A 22760-nucleotide genomic window follows, 5' to 3' on the forward strand; every position below is an offset into this window, starting at 1 on the left:
ATATCAATGAACAGAATAGTACATATCATCGCCGAGAAAATAGCGAGATTAAGGTTTATTAGTATTAAGATAACGTCTAACCGTATCTGCACAAGTGCAATGACTATGACAATTCTATCGGCCTTGACTAAGTTTTAGGCCGTCAATGTAGAGGTTGAAGGGCAAGTCCATAAATGGAGACCGTTTGGCTATGCTCGTTAGGCGCTGTCAGGATTACAAACGCAGTCTAGGAGGTTTCGGCCCAGGGGTTTCGCCTTCAAAGTCGCGCTGACGTGTTCTCTGTGTATTCCGAGTTCTTACTATGAATTCTAATTTTGCGTTGCTCACTGGAAGTTCTTTGGTCTTATAATGACGAAATATCCCCTATAAGGTTTTTGCAATAGAGAAATAAGATAATTTTCCACAGTGTATCGATAACTCAACGTTTACCAGAACCTACCCTGTGCAAACCCGCAATTAGTTCCTCATCTCTCATTCTAATCTAAGCTAGACAGGCTACACATTTCTCATAAATACCCATAAACTGCAACACATTATTCTTATTAGTGCCAAGTTTATAGACACGCACATGCAGATGCTGTCTTTTCTCATAACAGCATCTCCCCGTCTTTGAGTTGTTCAACTTTGTCAGTTCCATCAATCAATTTCTGTGAATTTTAATCTTTAGAATACCTATTATTTCTTTCTTAAACATAGACAAATTAGTAGCTTAAAGTGAACCTTAAATAGGAAACTGTTGTTTTATTAACAGGTAAGTGCTACTTGCTAATAATAAAACTGTATTTGCATATGTGATTGCTGAGGCTGGCTATTTCCGCCCTCGGTTCGGCGAAGCTATGCATCCTAGTTGAATACTGACAATTTAGCCCATTCATATTACTCAGAGAAAGCACCCTTTCTATCTATAGCAGGTATATATAACTTAAAAACAGCAACGAATAAGTCATGAATTCGCGTCAGCGTAAACGGTACTACCATTGCGTTAGTGGATTTCAACGTGACGTTCCGGTAAATGAATTCTGATAGGTTTATGCCATGATCAGGTCCGCTCTCCGTACATCTCCGAACACTGGATAGAGAAAGGACGGTTACCGAATCGGTGTGCCGATGAACCCCTCCACCTTGTTTGCTGTTCGCCTTTCAACGTCTATGGGCATCGAAGCCACATAACTGGTATATTGGCTGTTCCAAGTTTGACCTCTGATCGGACGTTCAACGTGGGTATGATTGCAAGAACGTTATATTTCTCGCGAGTCCTAACCTCGGCAAAGCTCTATCTAATACGTAGCGGTGCTGAATGTGTTCTTTCGAACTTCGAGCTGATTTTGAACCGTTTTAAATGATCTCCAAAATGGTAGTAGTTACACAATCCCCAGCTTACGAAGGATAAATTGCTGGTTAATCGCGGTGAGACCTGATATATCGTAAAAGGGCTCTTATCGATGGTTAACAGTAATCAATATAAGAAAGGGAAGTTCGATATAAGTATACACACGTTGGAGCAGCAGTTGAAATGGGATTTCCTTTATGTAAAGAGTATAAATCTATGTGCCGATCGTCTATCGTTGCTGCCATTGAATCATGTTGGACCAACATTTTTAACATGTTCAAATATAATATTAATTTTTATCTGTTTGACAATTAGATTTGGACGCACGGATATACAAAATTGGTGGTACGGTCGGATGGCTAGTGTATCTGCTCTAGCACGTGTCCATTTTACTATATTATGTATATATACGTTGCCGTATACTAACAAGCATGCAGCCTTGCCGGTCCTAAACCTCAGCGTTGGCAAGAATTAGTACCAGAAACTAGTAATCTGAAAATAAGGAATTAAGGAGAAATAAAAAAAATATCATTAAAATGCATAGCGGCTTATGTGGTCTGCACGCCATTTCATAAGGATGTTGAAAAAAGCCTAAATAAGTTTAGCAAGAAACACCCTGGTTAGACCCTTAACGGGACAAGTTTTTGGTGCTATATCTCAACAGAGGTGCTTTCAAGGGTTTCTTTACAGAGAAATATAAATAAAATGTCACACTTAAACAATAATAATAATAATGGATGAAAAGAACTGACTTGAGGATAGGGTCGGCTAATATTAAGCTGTTACAAGCGAATTTGGTGAGGTTTAAAATAAAAGAACTCTTGAATAACGAGCCGCTAGCCTAAATTCTCTAGAAATTTGTATGTTAAGGCCGCTTGCGTTTATTCCAGAAAAAATTCATTCAGAAGGAAGAACATCTTTTAGTCTTTCAGTTTAACAGTCTTTTCCTTTTCTTTTTTTCTTTAACAGAGTTTTCGTTTTTCAAAAGCCACAGCCCTGCCAAAATTAACTAGAGATTGAATAAAACAGGGTGAGAAGGCTTTAAGCCTATAGACCTTAAGTAAACAATTCGTGAACAGTAAAACGTTTCAGGAATTGAGACCAAAATGTCCAAATATCGAGAACCGAAGCTCAGAAACGCACCGTTACAATCGAGGAGGCTTTCCACGAGAGCAAATATTAGGGTTTGAAAGCTCGGTTGGCCAAAACCGGCATCTTGCACGTAACGTGTTATAGCATTATAATACAGATACTGAAAAGGCAGGACCTGAGCAAAATGGGTCGTTCGCGAATTGACTCAGGCCAATCGACAATGGGTGTGGTGTATCCCACGAGCAACCTGCGGAACCTGATCACACAAAAAATCAGCCTGAAGCATATGTATGTTGCATGAAGCAATTTCGCCAGAGGAGGGCCAAGCTAAAGAATGGCGCCGATTGAATTCGATGGTAGTGTTGAGTAGGTTCGAACAAGAGGTGGCAGTGGCACTTATAATGGACATCACGGACATCTGCTGCTACAAGCTGCCCGCCGCAGATGAAGCAATAGATGCAGTCCGCTATCCCGAGTTACTCAAAAATTTCATAGGCCGTTGGCACAGCAATCAAAAGCACGCAATCTAGTCACTTTATGACAATGGTAAACTTTATCGTTATGCCTTAACTGTTTCCTGGGTTAAACAAAAGAATATCCAACGTGAGCCTCATCTCGTTTGTTCTCCCGATCTAAGTCCGTGTTATCACGGGGCTTTCTATATACTTCAAAAAGAACAGCTGTGGGGCAAGCATTTTCCATTCTCAATTTACTTCGAGAGACCATTTTTAGGGAAATTATACATGAGAATGCGAATGATGGTGTGTGACTGTTTAGAAGTTAGTAGAGCCCTGGGACACATCTGTAAAGAACAAAAAAGATTACCTCCAACAAATACGAAAACATTACCATTTCTAGCTGATGTAACAGAGTCGCCTCGTACACACATACAAGGCACAGTGGTATATTCAAGATGTAAAAAACAAAAAGACCTATCCTTTCTATAAAAATATTAGCGATATCTATTAAAACTCAAATAAAAGCCAACTCGAAATCCCCAGCAGCGATAGTATTGTGGTTTACTGAAAAATGACAAGCAAATACATGCGAAGCTAATCCAAATCAATTAACAGAGTTGTTATAATTAATGTAGTTACTTCCTAGAAAACAAGTATACCGTCTCGTATTATGTTCTACATCGTGTGCGGGTGCGTGTTTGTCACATTACGCCGAATTTCGAAAATGCACAAAGTGTTACTGTTGCCATTCATTCCTTATTTCGTAATTATGTAAAGTACTGACACGATTCTTAATGATTATGCGTCTAGTAAAGTGATTACTGCCTATATCCTCAAATTGCTTATACTGTAGTATAATAATTGTTTCTCTTGTAAAACGTACCTATAAACCGATGCAAACAATGATAATCCATGATCAAGCAGCCGGTCTTTTTTCTGCATCTATGTAATATATAAATCCTAGACAGGTCAGTGGACTTCATGCCACTGTAGCTGATTATCCCTTGTCGCGCGTACTTGCCTTATCTAACCTTATCCGTTATGGATTTGCAGTTAGTTTAGATTAAACAAACAACAATGTTGCTGCTATGTAATTATTTCGTCCGTTTCTCGATTGGTGTCACATTCAATCTAACATTCCTGCGCAGTTCTGTCATCTGGATTGAGTCGATCTATTACTTCGCCTCAGTGGTCCCCATCGCGTATGCGGTTACCTCGTCTAGTTACTTTGCTCTTGCCTTTCGATCTTCCATTGCAATTGCTAAGTTAGCATCTTGCATGTATCATGCAACGTATAGACATAACTGACTGTTACTTCGAAATTGCCAATATGAACTCAAGTAAGCATTGGTATTTTGTATGCGTGCTTGCAGTCGTGCAAGCGGTGCTGATCTACCCCTGCGAATTTCTCTAGTCCGAACCTATTAAACTGCTATTACTCCATTGAGTTGCAGTGGATAATATCATGCTCTCCTCGAAATGTCCTGATGTCCCGATACTATCCTGTGCCACTTGTCTCGTTGTTAACTTTGCAATTAAGCCGTTTCTCAACATGCATATCATCGAAGGAGGTTGGAACTTATAAATGCCCAAGGCATGTATAAGTACCAAACCTCCTTCGAAGAACATTTTTAGGGTTTTCATCATAAAGACATAACAGTCTATTATTTTTTTTTGAAAATTCAATTATGTGTTTATTTTGGAAAAGAAAACAAATGTTTATGTAAATCTTTGAAAAAAATGTTCAAAGGCACCGGAACAAGCCACCCGAAAAAGTTTAAATTATCAAAAAGTGGCAAAGAAGTAGGCAAAAAATACTCAACCGATAGCCAACAGTTCAGCTTGTAAATTACTCCAGAATGAAACACTGTCAGTTCACAAAAAAATTACAGCAAGCACTCCACATGGGTTTTTTAAATAGTCAAACCAATATAGTATACGTTTTCTTTTTTTAAATTATTTTAGTGAAAGTGTTTGAAATGCTGCTTTATCCAAATATAGATGTGAATAAAAAAGTTCTTCGATATCAAGCGAAGGCCTCAATATGACAGTGGCCACTTTAATAATGGGGGTAGTATTTTAGGATAAGCAATACCTCGATTACGGATTCAAATGTAGGTGTCTTCTTCACTTTGTGGACCTTTCATACTCGACAGCGCAATTTGTTACGTTACCTCCACACAGCTAGTAACCAACACTGTTTATGTTTTCTTTACTGAATCACACCTGTCGTGTACTGTGCCTTGCTTATAAGGGTACCCCAAGATCGAACGTACTCAGTTCTACAATTACGTTTTTTGTCCTGTGAAAAAGGTTCAATTAGTTATAAATTATATTATGGAACATCTGTTCTTACATTACTTGCCTTGAGCATGCGAATTTCTCTGAGGGCAATCTTCTTAATAAGTATGTCATCCTCGGTTTCAACATACTTCTTTATCGCCACCGTCTGGCCTGTGTCTCTGTTCCGACATTTAAAAACGACCCCATACGACCCTTCGCCAATCTTAGAAATCTTTTCATATTTCTCCATCGCAACGTCGTCTCGGTCAGCGCACCTTCGTGCGACCGCTGAAAGAAGCGTTGTGTGGTTGAACCTCAACTGGTATTGTTGGCAGAATTTAGACTACAGTGAGAATACTTTTAACACCTATGCATCCGGCCATACAACTGTCGGGCTGTTGCTTCGAGAATACACTGAATGACATGTCTGTGTTTATTATTAACATTCGCGCATTTCTTTCAAACGATAACGGCCTGCGGCCTGTGGGTCTGCTAGCTTTGTACTTATGAGTCTATCACCACAATTAACATATTGAACCTATTCATTAAGTTTTGGCGTAATAAGCAATTTCCAGCTGGGGACATTCTTGCCAAACTTTTAATAAAACTTCATTGGTGGTTTTTTATTCTGTTATCGATGAGCGCAAACGTGGGTAACAACGCACGTGGCACAAAACATCTTCCAAATAAAGGGCGCACTCTGCTTGATATATATGGCAGGGGCAAATGGCTCGTATCAGGTAGACCGGTGTTTGAGCTTGTCGAAGCTTAAAGCAAACACGAAGCTTACTCTCCGAGTTAGGCGTCAGTAGTTCGTAAAATGGTAAAAATGTCTTAGATCATTTAATAACTAAACAATGTGTCGCTGTGAAATGTATACTCGTGAAGCAGTGGAAACCAGATTCACCCAATATAAGATTGCTGAGACATAAATCACGTGACGCATTCTTGGTAGATGACCTACGACCCATGACGAACAAAGAATTGGTCGTGGTTATTGCATGCTGACCAATAGCAAAGAAAGGTAAATTTTTCACAAAAGCATAAAGGAAGCCTGGACGAAAAGTAGGAACATTGTCGGTAGCAACATAACCCTGTAAGTAAAAGCAGGAAACTTTTTGAGGTTATTAGTACCAAAGGGTAGCAACACGTTTACGAGTTTCACCTATGCTTTTGCATCCGCCTGCTCAGATTTACAAATGTTAGTTTTATTAGAATAATATGTCAACACGAATGCGCGCACACCTACTGGTATCTGTAATTAAAAATCAGCTTTAGCCTCTACTCTTCGCAATATCCTTTCTGCTGTGTTGACAATCGCTAAGTGGCTGCTGATTCTGTAGCGTGATGTACTGATTTCGATGAACATACGTACCCACGTATATATCCTATCTTAGGATAAATAAGTTAAAAGTCATCTATATGTTTGAGGTTTCTGCAAGGGATTTTAAATTGAAGACAAATCCAATGGTTAAAATGCTTATTTAGACTTCCGATATCACTCGACTCAGCAGTGCAGTAATGACTGTTTTTATGTTTAGACTATTTCATATGTGGTTAAAGGCTTAAACTGTGCTTCACAAGGTATGAGTGGCGTTTATAGGAACAGTTGCACTAAGCCAACGATTCTATGAAGCTATCAGACGAATCAGTTTTGGATTGTTATTCCAGTCTTCTACAGACTGTTTTTGTACAGGTCCACGTAGCAAGTCATTTCCGTTCAAAAGCTCAGAACCCTTAGTATGACCGTTATATAGAATCCGAGCGTAGGTCGAAACAGCAACACTTTTTGAGAAAGCCCTGTTTTTCACCTTTGACAATGGCCAAAGGCCAAATTTTTTCAGTACAGTACAGTAAAAGCTTAATCACGCGCCGATAAGACGCACGATCAGGCACGTTAATTTACCTCGTTTACTCACCAGAGGACATCACCACCTTTTACGGTCTGTCAGCCTTCGCTGGTCAATCAAAATAAATCGATAGCCTTTTGTGCGAAGCGTAACAGCACAGGATATCCCTTTTTGGGCTACGCAATGATGACGTTTCATTTTTATCGTTGCTCGTTGTCGGCTGTCATTCTACGTTGTACTCACCAAAGAGACACACGGTACGAAGGCCCTTCCAGATCGGGGCCGATCTTTTTGATCTCTTGTTTTTGTAGCCTATGAGCTGCTCATCGGTTGTCCTAGACACGTTAATTCCAAACAATCGTTAATAAAGTGTGGTCATTGTCGTTAATCAACTGAGGAGGCGGCGGCAATAAACGACGTACAGCTGGCAGCATTCCATCCACTCCGGCACCCCGTCGCCATCCGCTGCCACTTGGCCAGAGTTGGTTGTGCTGCTGCTCACCACAGGGCTGTCTCGCTCTCTGCTATCGGTTAAGGCCGGCGGTCCTCTGATCCTGTGTTGTCCTCGTTGCCTCGGAGACGGGACGCGAATCAATGCCCGAAGGTAAAGCGAAACTCATCCAACACCTAAAGGTGCATTTATCCCTGGTCAATCCCAACCCGACGATTTCCCCCAATATTATCTATAGCGTTGGTATACGAAGTGGAATGGCTGGTCTAGAAGGTATTATTAAACGTAGTAGTATGCCTAGACGCACGTAACCGGTGGCTAATGTTTGTGTAACCGTTTTAAATATATTGTAAACAAATACTGTTGTTCGGTTGTGAAGAGAGACTTCTTTAAGATACTCGGGTAAATTTTATACGAATTCGAGTTTTCCTAAAAACAATTTATCATTTAGTAGTTAATAACTTCAATTAAAAAAATGTTGGCTGTTCAATTAAAAAAATCGTTATAAACAAACGCACCTTGTGCAAGCGCAATTGGTCACAGGAACATTATTTAGGCTTAGCCTCGATGACTACTTTGTATTATTAAATAGTTATCATCATCGAAAAGTGAAGGTTCGAATGTTTGTTTTATAGAGTAGAACACCAAGAATAATCTAAATATTGTCGCCGAAAAATGCTAATGTAAGAAGTGGAAGACCTGATATTTCAGTCTAAAAGCAGTTCTATCGTACATGATTAATTAGTGTCTGCCACGTGAACACGTAATTTACTAATAGCTGATTCTACTAATCATCAAAAAAGTTGATAATCAATATAAAATTAATAATCAAAATAAAAATTGCATTACTTAGTGCTTGAAGCTAAAAATTACTCATTTTCTTATATTTATTTGTCTATATCCATCTATTTAATTGATGTATTAGTTATTATTTGATTTTTTCTTTCTTATGTTTTTGAAAAAATCTTGCTTATCTTCACTACTTGAGTAATCTCAATTTAAAGTATTCTTTCCCTTAGTTACTAAGATACATTTAGATCAGTCCTTTGTTTGTAATCGCGGTCTTGGCTCGGTAGTAATATCGTATCACGATTAGATTTTTCGAGATTTTTGTCTGTATTTATTTTTTATATATATTTAACATTTTCACATGGACCAGACTCTCAGCAACCTAATAATCAGTAGACATTTCTTTTCACTGCAGCACAAACAGCAACTTTACTGGTTGAAAACAACTAACAGACTTGGGAGGAATATTTTTAAGAATTAAAGATTAATATGATGTAAACGTACGTACAATATATTTTAGAAGCTAAAAATTGCGTCGACAATTACTATAATAAATGGACAGAACGTCCCCGGTGCGCTTTAGAGATTACTGGTAATTTTGCAACACAGATCGGGTCAAAAAAGAATGCTCAGACATGTATGCCAAAATCTATTACTGCAATAGGACCTGCTCGATTAGCATATATGTAGAGAAACTCAACTGATTATTTAAGATGTAGGTCTTTCAAAGCGCGGTAGAGCACGCGAAAATGGTTCTATATGAACCACTATTAGATGAGATAGGCTTGTATGGAAAGAATGGAGCATCAAACTTGTGCAGTTTCGGGACAACCATTTGAAAGACTACAAGGACAAAGACGTAGAAGATATAGTTGATTCTTTTGTAAACTTACCATCAACGAGTACAAACCATCCATGCTGATATTATACGAGGATGTTTGCCTTTTTCTTTAAGTGTTGCTCCAGAAATTTACTTCTTGAGCCAATAGGGGTGTTAAAAATTAATAACGCGCGAAGAGGATACCCGGAGCTAGTGAAACGAGCTTGACACTGAAGACGAAGCCCTAAATATTTGCCCATTGGTTATTAACGGGTAAACAGGTTCCTTCAACAACATGCATGTTCCTTGCGGCAGACAGCTAGGGATCCATGCGACTAGTATTTAACAAAAGGATTCGTTGAGTGTTGAGCTATTCGTGCATTGACCGATGATGATATTCGAAATTAAGATTGTTCTAATGAAAACGCATCACTCACAAATGATGGCCCGTTTCGTAACTGGGCTACCTATTCTATTGTGTCTGTTAACTATAAGCGGGATGTATGTCCCACCAGGGGAAGAAGGAAGGTGGGCGGCTTCCGGCTTCGCAGCCTAGGCGTATTGAACGTTACTAAGCTCAACGGCATCCTGAACCATGCTCAAAATTCCACCACAGCAATCCACATGCCCAATGAGTCCACGATGTGCCACTTACCATAACAATAGGATTAAACAGTGAAATAGTTTAAACTTCGTAATGAAAACAATACTGATTTCGTGACAGAATAGTACACAAACAAACGTGATAGTCTGTTGACGACTGCTAGAATCTAATGAACGGAAAGAGGCTACAAGTTGCATGTAAGGCTAGTTTAAACACTGCTCGCCATCTGCTTTGAAGCCCAAAACACTCCTGAAAAAAACCACATAGATGAAAACATTGCTCTGACAGAATTACTCAACTACATTACATTTCTACGTTTCCTTCATGAGACAATTTACGAGCCGATAACAACAATTGAATTGTAACCGTAGATGTATTTAGATACTTTGTTGTTTAGTAGGTACAATTGACGGCGATACTTCGGTGCAGATTTTTCGTGTTGTTGGTTTAAAAACAACGTAATCAAAGTACAATAGTATGCGCAAGCGACCGGCGGGACCGGGAGGTCCGGCATCTTCTTCAGGGACGTCAACGGTCAGCCGATCTCAAAGTCTTCAGGGTACGTTTTCGGCGATGTGCAGATTTTCTAAGCGAGACTCTAGTGTAGGCTATACTTCAATTGAAGAGTCATCGATTGGAGTCGTTGTTTTCTGCCGTTGTCCAATATTTTTCGGTTGAGAAAGCATGAACATCGACGTTTTTACAGCACACCGAACCCTTGTTCTGTGTTCAACGCGGGAATAATTTTATAACTGTCGTTCGACATTTGAAGGATTTTGCTATTTGTGTTTAATATCAGATTCGTTATAGGTTTCCATCCAACGTCGTCGAATAGTTTTAGAGATATAAAGCCTCTGTGTGAACATGATTAGCGTCGTCCACGGCAGGAACGCGAGCGCTTAACAGAATAGCAGCGCTCCCAGTTTGCTGGTTTTTCCAATAAACCCTCACACGAATCCTGTGAACAAACATATGATAAGGTATAAGAACACCGATTTAAAAAAAGTGCTGTGTAGCCGTTTTCTTAGCGGTTGCGTGCGTAGACTCAACCCGGCTTGTGTACTTCCACGTCACCGCCATTAATAAATAAGCAAAATTTATAGGAGCGGTTATTCCCAAAAAAGCTCCTCAAATATTTATTCACCACTATCAAATAGTCATCAAGGACTTGATCATGTAAATGATCACGTTTATAAACAACACAAATTATTTGAATATTAATAAAATAGCATGTAGTGTAACAATTAGCTTACGCGCTCTGGCCCCATTTCTTCAACTAAAAAGACGATTACCTTTTCACATTATTGACAATATCAGCCACCAAAAGTGTTTCCCTCGAATCACTTACTTCATATTGAAAACGCATCCCGAAATCTATGAGGAACCGGTCGGAATGCGTCCTGTAGTAACAAGAGCTCAGATTTGATTTATAATCGAAAAAATCATATTAGTCATATCAGTCCGTCTGTACTCTGACCTATACTGGCTTGGTCGCACAATGCCGAATGTATAAAACGGATGCTAAACATGTAATATGTACACCAGTGCGCTACCAGATAATACAGTGTCTTATTTCCACATATAATACTTGAACAATTAAAAAGAAGAGCCTGCGCCTTTGTTTCCGGCAGACCTGAGAAAGCCTCACTTTCGAAGTTCAATCTATAGTGACGATAGACTTGTTTAGGTTAAAGATACTCGCAAAATAATGCGTAATTAGAATGTAGTTTAACGGTAACGTACTGGTGTGCTGGAAACAGTCTATTGACAAAAATAGAAAACTTTAAAGTGCGGGTCGAATAATGTAAGTTCTTTAGAATAAGCTCGTCTAACGTCAAATCACTGACTTAACTCGTACCCACAAGACATCAGAAAACTGGATATAGGCTCATTTACAGAAATCACTGTCAAATTTAAATGATATAGTAATTTTATATCTAAAAACTACACAACTTTTTCCCATATAACTTATTGGGAAATCGACTTTGATGGCCTTTTTTCTTTAAGTTTCACATTAATCGCTCCTTTTCTTTGCAACAGCGTTTCGCCACAGATCGAGCGGCGTACCTCAGGAGTTTTTTTACATTTCCAATGTAACCTAGGACAAAGTCCAAGTACTGAATCTATAGCTATCACCACGGGGTTATAATTCAAAGGGTAACTATCATTATGCTTTTAGTATGTTATGTATGTTCTAAGAAAAATCAACAAGAAGAAGATTGTTCTTGTTAATGGTTAGGATTCTTATTTGGGTGTACAGAAAAATGTTTGGTGTATGAAGGAAGAACCATCAAGGATCTAACTTTTGTTGTATGAACAACCATAATATTTATTAGATTTTAATCAATGTTATGAGTATAATAACTTAAAGATAAAAAATGTTTGAACTATCTTTAAAAAATCTTGTGTTAAAAGCACCAGGAATTTTGCCATACATGTGAGCCTCAATTAGTGAGTTTGTTAGCGATGTTCTAAGAACTAGTTTGTATTGCGGTTCTTTTTTATAATTCCTAGTATAAATGCATTGACGTAGTCAATTCGAGTCCGCCAATGCAAATTTTCGCAATTATGTTAATAAACCAAGGACCGAGGGTGTAGATTTTGAATTTCAGGACAGAGTGCTTAGAAACAACACAACACCTTCACTATAATGTTAGCCCACCTTCACCTGCCGATATTCTGAAACTTTGGCATTCTTTTTTATATAGAAACGATACTTTATTTACCAAATGTTTATAGAAAACATTTGGTCTAATACAGGACAGTAACTAATTTATGATAGGCATAAAATGTTTGTGCGTATCGAGTTACCCCTTTCTAGTTGAATTTATTAATAAAACCTTACTTTAACTTGGAAAATCGGGTCCGAAGTACAGTGGACATAGTGAACCGTCTTCCTTTTTGGACACGCTTAGTTCTTTTACTTCCAATTAACTTACCACTATCATTTATAACCTTTTGCTACTTGGATAGCAACGTCCTGAAAAGCAATTTCGACATCTTGTTGAGATTTGAATAATTTTCCAATGTTGTTGAGAATTTAAAAATTGGTAACCGATGAGATCCAGCTCTGATGGAAGTGATAGATGACAGAGTATCCACTGTAAGTTACACCTGCGTCACCGCAACCCTCGCGTTGTGGGCTCAAGCACTCAGAACGCTTTAGCTCTGGCTACCTATAATGCGGAGGTTTTGTTATCGTTTCTAATTGTTAACAGTACAGATCACTTCTCGTAAAGTGAATGACACCCGCCTTATTAAGTATTACTCAGTCATATTACACAAAATACAACAGTCAATTTGCTTCGGGGTGATGTCCCGCCAGCTCAATTGTATCTACCCACTGATGGTACAGCCTGCGATTATCCTGAAGGATCACATTTCCGTGACATGTCATATTCGGTGCAAAAATGTAGTTGTTACGTAAGGGTAAACTAAAAGAAGTCTGTTTTATTATTTTATCTTCACTCAAGTTATGCGGCACCCATTTGTAAAGTTTTTTTTTACCTTACTGATTTGACTGAGGCAAATAACATAATTTTTTTTATATACGTCAAACATTTTGAGATGGATCGGTTTTTGCCACAGCTCCCAGCTCTTCGTCATTTGACTTCGCGGTAGAAGGGTTTTTAAATCCAGCATTTCTTACTCAAAACGTTTCCAATGAACGTTTTACGGTACTTCTAGTAGTAGAAGCCTTTACCAAATAGAGGATTTATATGGCAGGCTATCTCCACCGCTATAGTTCAAGGGCGAAACTGGGTATCCGCAAACCATTCGAATTTCCTGATTTTCCATATCTCACTACAGCTAACCTGCTAAAACCTCATAATCATGTGCGAATTTACGGCCTTAAATTTAAGTGCATCCCGAATATAAAAAAGTGTTACAAAGTGTCGCACCGCTATGAAATACGAGATTAATGTTTGGCATATATCATACTGAACGTTCTAAGATAGGATAAAGTGGTAGCTGAACCATTATCTTCACAAATAATCTCGATTATACCTTTATATCAATACTTTTATATCTACTTAAAGGTAAATTTTTTACTTAAGGATAAATTTCATTGAGTCATAATGAGCATTTCCATTATACCTAGTGAGTTGCTTTATAGCCTGAATTCGCGCGTTCTGTTAGCGATATAATCAGTGTGTTGGGTAGCATAGTATTGATAATTGACATAACTGATACTTCAGTAAAACATGCTTTTATTGATATGAGGATTATATCTGCGTCATCTGTCTAAGTCCGCAGTAGCTAATGACAAATTCGGCTCTCGATCGTTGGATCTTGGATTAAGCCTTCTTTGGGCTGAGGTGCTTTCGTGTTATGTGATAATTTTGCTACGATGAATTGATCATTTAAGTCAGAAGAAATTTCCTACAAGGCTCTCTATGACTTTGGTGGATTTGACAGAGTATATTTAACAAGTAAATAACACTTTAAGTATAACAAACCCCTTCTGTGGCTAAGTCCATCAAAGCTACTTTATGGCTGAATCTGCAGATGATTTTGCTAGGTAAGTGGTATCAGTGTATGTCGGAATTATAATACATGTAGGAGGCCCCTTTCTTCATAAATTTTAGGACTGTGGACAAGACGAACGATTTCCTCTGCTAAGCAGCTGTACGTGGCAGTTGCATATTTGGCGAACTTGCTGTACATTAGGAGGCACAAACTAAGCTATGTAAATATAAGTAAAAGCTATGTTAATATGAAAATCAAACTTAGGATTAGTGTTACTTGGTAACTTGATCTCTATAAAAGCGCAATTTTTCTACATGCGTATGTTTATCTCTAGATGGAAGATCTTCATCGGATGGATGTGAAATGAGATGGGGCGTTGGTGGTACGGATGGTGCCGGTTCGATGCATAGCGAAGACGATGGCATAAGAGATTATGCTACGCTCTCTCCGGAGCAAATTGTTTTACTGATGGGTGAGACGATTTCCGAAGCGAATGGAGTGCTCCAGCTGCGATCGACGGCTGCTCGACTCCTCCTAAACCATTTCCACTGGGAAAAGGTCACGCTATTTGAAAAGTTTTTTGATGCGGACGGCGACCTCAAAAAACTGTTTTTAGAAGTCGAAATTCCTCAGGCAAACGTCAGTGGCAATACTGTTACCGTCGCCCCAGTGTTGACGGGTGGTGCACCACATTATGAATGTCAAATTTGTATGTGTGAAGCGCCAGCGGAGTCTATGGCTGGCCTCGAATGCGGCCATAAGTTTTGCGCCAGCTGTTGGAATATGTATTTGAGTACGAAGGTAATGGATGAAGGTAAGTAAAATTTGAAAGCTTAAGGATGATGACTTTGTGTCTTGGCAAAAAAATATTCTCTACCGATAGCGTGCAGTATGTTTAATTTCTGTAATTTATGAATGTTTGCTGGAATTTTGCAATCAAGGTTGCCAGATGATCACTTGTCCAGCTGTGTCCTGCGGTGTTTTAGTGGACGATCAAACGGTGATAAAACTTCTCATCGACCCGAAGGTGGGTACTACATTGTTACTCAGATTACTAGAGATGTCATATATAAGCCGGCTGAAAGTGGACATTGCAACCAGCAGCATCTACTTTTTACGAATTAAAAGACTAGAATCCAAATGTGCCTATATTTTGGCGATTCTCTGCAAAATTAGAAAGTTGCCGAACTCGACTGTGAAGAAAAGATTAGACAAAGTTTCCATGGTCGCAAAGTGGTAGCGGGTTTGGCTACACTAGGAACATGCAACTTCAAATCGGGGCGGGGGCGGAGGGGGGGGGGTACGCGCTTTGCTTCGTGCTGAGGCCAGCCGTATGAAGCAATGTTTAATATCAATATTGGATATCGGAAGATTTAAGTAGATCATACCTAGATCGGTCATCTATAGTAGTATTCATTATAATTTTAGGTGAGAATACACTATCAGAAACAGATAACGGAAAGTTTCGTTCAATGTAATCGATTGCTGAGATGGTGCCCCAGCCCTGGATGCGTCAACGCTGTCAAAGTTCGTATATTTACATGCCCACTAATTGTAAAAGTGATGAATCTATTTGTTATACAGTGACGTACAAACCATAAGAAAAATATTTCCAGAATGTTTTTTCGTTAACTTTTAAAAATATCTATAATAATATAAACCTAGTAAGAAGCGATTAAAGGTCTAAATGACTTTATTCCAAGCCAAAGTTAACCCCACTACATTTAAGCCCCTAAATAGGTGCGTGTCTGAGGAAACGATAAATCGTTTGTTCTTTACATTGCGTACATTTGTGTACAGGTAAATAGTTCAGATGTCCGACCGGTTCGTTGCAATTGCGGGCACCTTTTTTGTTTTGGCTGTGGCAAAGAATATCACGACCCCGTCAACTGTGACATGCTCCGTTGCTGGCATAAGAAGGTGGTACAGTTTGAATGTTTAACGTTACTTGGCTAAAGGCGCGGCTGAAATAGTTGAACCAAGTAGGTTAACTTAGCGTTGGATCATTGGAAAATTAATTACAGTATAATTAATTTTCCTGCTACCGACGTATGCTATATGACAAAATGAATGCACTTTTATGCTATTTTATTCACCATGAGTATTCATGCATCGTCAAGACTTATGGTAAGCTATTAAAGGACGATCATTTTTAGGATGAGAGCCCTCTTCCGTTTACCGTTCGCAGTGTAATGACGATTCGGAGACATCCAATTGGTTGGCAGCTAACACAAAAGAATGCCCCAAGTGTTTTGTGCCAATTCAGAAGGACGGTGGATGCAATCACGTGTTATGTCGAAATCAGAATTGCCGCATGGATTTTTGCTGGGTTTGTCTTGGCCCGTGGGAACCGCATGGGTCAGCGTGGTACAACTGCAATCGGTAATTAAGTTTTGATGTGTTTCATTATGAAGTCCTGCTGCTACTATTTTTGTGACAATGCTATACAATTATTTAATTACGCAAGGGGAAGTGAAACGGGGGCAGAGGGGATTAACGGTAGCGAATTAAGCTGTTTCATGTTACCCGAAGTGTTCTAAAAATCATTGGTGCGCATATCTCTGTGCAGCTTCAACGAGGAGGAAAGCAGGAAAGCAAGAGACGCACAGGAGAAGTCAAGAGCTACGCTTTCCCGTTATCTATTCTATTTTAACCGATACTACAACCACATGCAGTCGCTCAAATTCGAGAGTAAGGTAACTGTTATTTCACTTGCTATAATTATGCTAATAAGAGAACGGTAATGACTTAATGGAGTAATGGGCTAATGAGTACTATCATGAGGCATAAAGGAAATCGTCAAGTGAGTATTTATATCAGAAGTTTCGCCGATTCGCTTGTGTCCGATTGGAAAGGGAACATCGCCCTATGGCCGATCGCGAATCGTTCTGCTGCGCAAATTCATGGATTCGTAGTAAGGCGGTACCCGATAAAGCCTTGCCAACATGTGGGAAGGATCTACAATAGTTCGTTGTCCGGGCTAATCCTTCTGTGGCAGAGCTGTGTCAACCTATTCAAGCTGTCACTAAAAGTAGTGGTCCTCTCTGCTTCATGTGTACGTGCCTTACAAAACTATCTTGACAAAAACAACCCCAGTTCGCGAACGTCTTTAGCCCTGTGCCCGGTCTTCTGGTCGCACTGCCTTTGCAAATCTTTTGCTTCCAATTTCGTTCATCCGCGCACTAGCCATAATTGTATTTGTACTTGCACATATCGGCAGTATACATACATTTAATCCATGTTTGTAGCGCACATGTACACATATGTAGCTAAAAATAATCAAAACACAATTTGCCAATTTAGTTTTATATGAAAATAGATGATTAGAATTTTACGAGCAAGCACAAGTAGCACACATGCTTTGATGCACTATGACTTCATTTGATAATTTATTAAAATTTATCAAACAATGTTTGATCATTTGTACCTGTAAGTAAACATCTGAGGTTTTGCGTCGGCAGTTGCCTGAAAAGGTGCGCAGTTGGGGCATGGATGCAAGCCTTGGCCCGCGGAGCGCGTTCTCGCCGTTGGAATTGGATTTCCTGCCAAAAGCTGTTAATGCACTCCTTCGCTGCAGACAGACATTGATGTACACTTACGTGTTCGCGTTCTACTTGCGACCAAATAATCAGAGCCGAATATTCGAGGATAATCAACGAGATCTGGAGAGTGCCACGGAACAGCTTAGCGAATACCTCGAGCGGGACGCATCATTAAGCATCGGTCGCAGCAGCATCTCAATAAACAACCTGTGTAGATGCTCCAACAATATTGCAATTAACATGACTGAATCTGCCGATAAAGAAAAGGATACCCTTAAGGAACTCAAGATCAAAGTCGTTGACAAGCACAGGTATGTTAATATCAAGATCTCCTCACTGGCAGCGCCTTCGTAGTGGCCCCTATCGTAGTAGGTTGTAGGTGCATGACACAACACTGGGGATGGTCTCAGATTTTTCTCAATAATAAAGCAATGAAAAATTTCTTTTGCGTTTCCATAATTATTCTTTGGTGTAAGTCTTGAATATCCGAACTTCATTACTGCGAAATCTCATTCGACTTGATAAATAATAAATCACGCATTAAAAATAACGCAACGGGCAACGTGTTTGTTTGTTAAGCTTAGAAATACGTGGAGGTTAGAAATCGAATTCGGGCGTAGATTTATATAGTTTCATGCTGGAAGCCAGCTAAACGCTAAGCTAGTAAAACATGACATTTTGTATTACAGCATATGAAAACTATTTCCATATTCTAGGCTTTCTGTTAGGGTCAATTTGTAAAAAGGCATACACATCTACTTTCAAGGTTTGGATATCAAAATGACGTCCTTGTGTCTTTCTACTGGGAGTTAATATAGCTAAGTAAAAAAAAATCGTATTATTTCTAGGTTTGACTACAGCTTTCCCGAACGCAGATAGTTACGACTACACGATAGCATTATGTAAAAACATGAGTCCATTGCCTTCAGATATGTATGTCTTTACTTTCGTATATAACTTGACTTTATAATGACACAAATGAACGTTCATTTACAATGACACCTTAAGTGGTAAATTTCAAGGACCATAGGTACTATAGAGCCTGTTTTGCTACTCATGGCAAAGCACATTATACCATATACTGTGAATTGAACCACAATTAAGATGAATGTGCGATCGAAGGTTTTTTGGCAGACAATGGTTAATATAGACAATATTCCTGAAGCAAAAGTCGCAATTTTCGGATGTCATCACTGATGTTTTCGTCGTTGAATGATTTCATGTGGTATTCATGATAGGTGCCACATAAACACGTGATGAAAAATTACAGTAAAAAAATCAAAATAAATATAAAAGTAGGTGGATTACTCCAACTGCACTACTGCATCAAAAATGTCTAAGAACAGGCACAGTCATCAGATATATTTCTTTGTTATGAATTTTTCTATCAAAAAGAACTATATAAAAAGAACTAAAAAACGTAAATGTAGAATTAGTTAGACTAGGAACTCTCTTTTCAGATATATATATGGCTGTTATAAGTAAATCGGGCGAGCTTTGGAATTGACTAACTTAAACGTAATTGGGCTAGAGTGGTGATTTTTTTGATATGTGAATAATATAAATATATAAAATAGAACCTTTATGTACTATCTTTATTTTGTACATTTTTGTCCCAGCTTCTGAACAACCATATACTTATCATTCACGTTCCCATATGTAATTTGTCAGTCTATGGCTTCTTGAAGAAAATCGATAAAGGAGCATGCTCGCCTATCAATTGCCCCATTTTGAGGCATTAAAAACCCTGTAATCGCACGCACCTTAACAAAAAAAATTTTTTGCTCAATCGAGGAATTAATTAAGGCACGGCGATGAGATCTGGCGTTGTCATGAAATAACCAGACTGCATGATTCAGAACCAGATGCATGATTGTACCAACGGCATATGAACTTCTTTTCGAGGTCCTCAACTCGAGGTAGCTGGCTGCATTCATTGTTTTATTTTTGGCGGGTATTTCATAGTGGCAGATGCCCTTAATGTTGATTGTAAGTATTATCACGTTACATCTAAGCCTATTCTATACTGCCGCTTGACTCTAGGGCGTGTGCATGCTCCAGGTAATTCTTTTGTTTATTAAAGCTCTGCAAATTGCGCGTGAAATACATCACACGCTTTTCCAATTGGCGTGGAGTTTTTTTTGCGGGACACTCATTTTTCCTCAGTTTCTTGATTTTGAGTATTTAGGTCATAGTCCTGTAATACGTTGCTTATAAAATATAAATTTTGGCAGACATCGCCCTTAAACTCTAAACTGTGCTTTAGTGAAAAGCCTCCTCAATTGTGGCAATGCTTTTTTGCCCTTCTAGTTCCGACATTTGGTCACCTCCTCGTTGGTCTTCAATATTCACGTACTGTCTCAGCTTAAGGCCTCCTTGCCTAATGTTTTTATCAATCTCCGATGTTTCCGCAGCGGTGTGTGTGTGTTTCCAAAGATCAAAAACTTAATCGCCCAGCATTGATTTTCTCTGTGAGTAAACTCGACCGATGTTTGACTTTTGAGTTTCTAGAAGACTGACGCTAGCCAGATTTCGTCTGCTCCTAGCGGCGGGTAGTTCAAAAGGTGTGCGATGTATTTGCATGTGACAGTGTAATTAATGTATAACTATGAAGCATATAAATCGCCTACTGAAGTGCGAATACTAACTAGTTTTCATTGAAAAATATTACGACTTTTCACAGGTACTGTGAACGGAGACGTCGAGCACTGCTAGCCCATGTACGGGAAGGCGAAGAGAAAGACTGGTGGGAATTCACTGATGACCTAAAGAAAACTTAAAAACTACTGTCCAGTTTCACTGTCTTAGAAAAAAAAAAGTAGCAAATTTATAATTGGCAGGGGCCAATATTTAAAAAATATCAATGTAATCAATGTACTAAGCAAAATCGTTCGTCGCTAAAAATTTCTCATGACGAAAGCGTCATTCTTTTTATTATAGCACGGCTGAGCGTTGTCTAGGGCAAGGCAGATAAGTAGACAAACAATCAGTAACTGGTATTTGCGTGAGAATGTGACTCCATGATCGTGCTAGGCTTGAGCTAGCAAATTGCGTCTAGCATTGCTAATCATGCTCGATAAAATAAACAAATGATAATATGGCGTTTTATCACAAATAATCTGTTCTCCTTATCAATCTAACTAAAACTCAGCGTTCGAAATATCTCAAGCCCCGGCTGTGCCTAAAACTACGAAACATTCCGTAATTCTATCAATTTCTTTTGTTACCGAAGTTTTCAAATTATTTTATGAGATCAACCATGACTACTATACTCGGCGTTAAACGCGAATCGAGTGTTTCAAGGGTATCGTGCCAGGAAACTTTGTTTAATCAAGTGACTTTTTTTTATTCTTAAGGAAGAATGTTAGAACAGCTGTGGTACGTAAATAATAGATCGGTTAATAGTCAGTGGCGCGAAAATGGACCTGATTTTCTAATCACGGAGATCAACTCATATGGAATCTATTACTGTTACCAGTTTTAGTTAATTTTCAATAAATGAATCATTTCATCAATGTTAATATAGTCAGAGCTATAGGTCACTATTGTAAGTCCGATCGATATATTCTGCATTATATGAGTTAGCCAAAGAAGAATGGAAGTTCTCTGATATACATTTGTCCAAGCCTCCAAAACGGTTTTTACTAAACTTAAATATATAAATAAAAAAATAAATAGAAAATTAAATCTAAAAATATGCGAACGGTTAGCACAGTTGTTTTTGCTACGTTTTATAAAATTCCTTTTGAGAAGCTTAAATGTACTCATTGTAATGAACGGTTCTGGCTGTTATTTCTCTAAATGGTCCCTTCGTACTTTGGCAAAGGCTTAAAACAATTTTTCTGGAACATCACATCGCTTGGTCATAAAATATCCCCTAGCGCTAGTATCGAAGCACTGAAGAGTGTTTAGACTCACTGCGTTATAGAATTAGGCTTTAATAAAATGTACGAGCACTTTCTCGAAATCGAGATAAGCTTATTAAGAAGATAACATACAGGGACTATTTAAATTTTTGGTCCTTACTACTACAATAAAGGTAAAACATAAATAATGTTACTGAGATAGGTTCCTCTTTGACAGAAAAAAGTGCACGAGCGTTTACATCTTAAAGCTCACGTGTCGTGACTGGACCGTGTCGTCATATTCTAACGACAGAAATAATTCCCACGGAAGTTCTGGCTGGAGACACAATTCGTGAGTTTGTCGGCGTGCTAACGCACGATACCTTACCTTTTATGTCAACCATTTAATCTTCATTTCAGCCTCAAGTCTCCTTACCATCCAACCTTACACTCTGCAACTTCGAGTAATCAAAATGAAAAAACAGATCTTGATTTTTAGATGATAGATCAAGGGTAGAAAATTGCTAAAGTAACAAGACGAAATTGCAGATGTTCAATTGAAGAAGTGCTTTGATGATTGAAAAACAAACCGTAATATGTATATTAGATTGGGGACGCTACTTTAATGAGTGAACAGAATCTTGAGGATTGTAAAGATATTCTTCGCTTATGGAAATGGACCTGAGTGTTTGACAAATTACTGGATTATTTATTTGCTATGATAGCATTAAGTTATATTCGATCTACTATTTTCTAGTAAGTGGGAACCTACTAAAGGCTTCTATGACAAACGACGGTACGATATATATATATATATATATATATATATATATATAGGTTACTCACAGGGAAATCAGGCTGCCGTGCAATCACATCTACTATTATGTAATGTTTGCCAGAATTGAGAAGACGTCGTTTTTATACAAAATTCGATTTTGGCTGCAAGATAAGTATCGGCGCTACATGGTCCCATTAAAAAAAACTCTATTGTTTCGTTAACGGTCAACTCCGAGTTTTAAAATATCCTGTATGCACACCTCTCTGTCGCTGAAGACTCTCATCGAAAAATGAAAATGGCTAATAATTATAGATCGGAAAATACCAAATAACCGGAAAGAGTACTATTCTCCAAGTACAATAATAAAAAAAAAAACATTATTTTGAGGATAGCGATTATTCGTATTATATACTGATTATCACACCGCTATGATATCGTTTCAATCGAA

General features: G+C 38.5%; 2 protein-coding genes across 3 annotated transcripts in view; one reads left to right on the plus strand and one right to left on the minus strand.

Annotated features, from left to right (window-relative positions):
- Positions 1-9278, minus strand: part of LOC111268447 (cyclin-dependent kinase-like 4) — a 16210-nt gene extending 6932 nt beyond the window's left edge. Inside the window, exons 1-3 of one of the 2 annotated variants that reach the window (XM_022847434.2) lie at positions 9147-9278; positions 7257-7640; positions 5237-5451 (exon numbers count right to left, since the gene is read on the minus strand). In XM_022847434.2, coding sequence (XP_022703169.1) covers positions 5237-5413 — 177 coding nt within the window. In that variant the 5' untranslated portion in view covers positions 5414-5451; positions 7257-7640; positions 9147-9278. The remainder of the gene's footprint in view (positions 1-5236; positions 5452-7256; positions 7641-9146) is intronic. The other variant, XM_022847444.2, reaches the window with a different exon arrangement.
- An 828-nt stretch (positions 9279-10106) lies between these two features.
- On the plus strand, positions 10107-21398 carry LOC111268422 (E3 ubiquitin-protein ligase ariadne-1). Its single transcript, XM_022847408.2, has 9 exons — positions 10107-10236; positions 14482-14961; positions 15089-15174; positions 15576-15674; positions 15948-16067; positions 16336-16529; positions 16717-16843; positions 17609-18000; positions 20373-21398. Exons 1-9 carry the CDS (start codon positions 10155-10157, stop codon positions 20467-20469), a joined length of 1677 nt encoding a protein of 558 aa, XP_022703143.2. The 5' UTR covers positions 10107-10154; the 3' UTR covers positions 20470-21398.
- The last annotated feature ends 1362 nt before the right edge of the window (positions 21399-22760 follow it).

This window comes from Varroa jacobsoni, unplaced genomic scaffold (genome assembly GCF_002532875.2).
Source record: "Varroa jacobsoni isolate VJ856 unplaced genomic scaffold, vjacob_1.0 scaffold_135, whole genome shotgun sequence".
NCBI classification, from domain to species: Eukaryota; Metazoa; Arthropoda; class Arachnida; order Mesostigmata; family Varroidae; genus Varroa; species Varroa jacobsoni.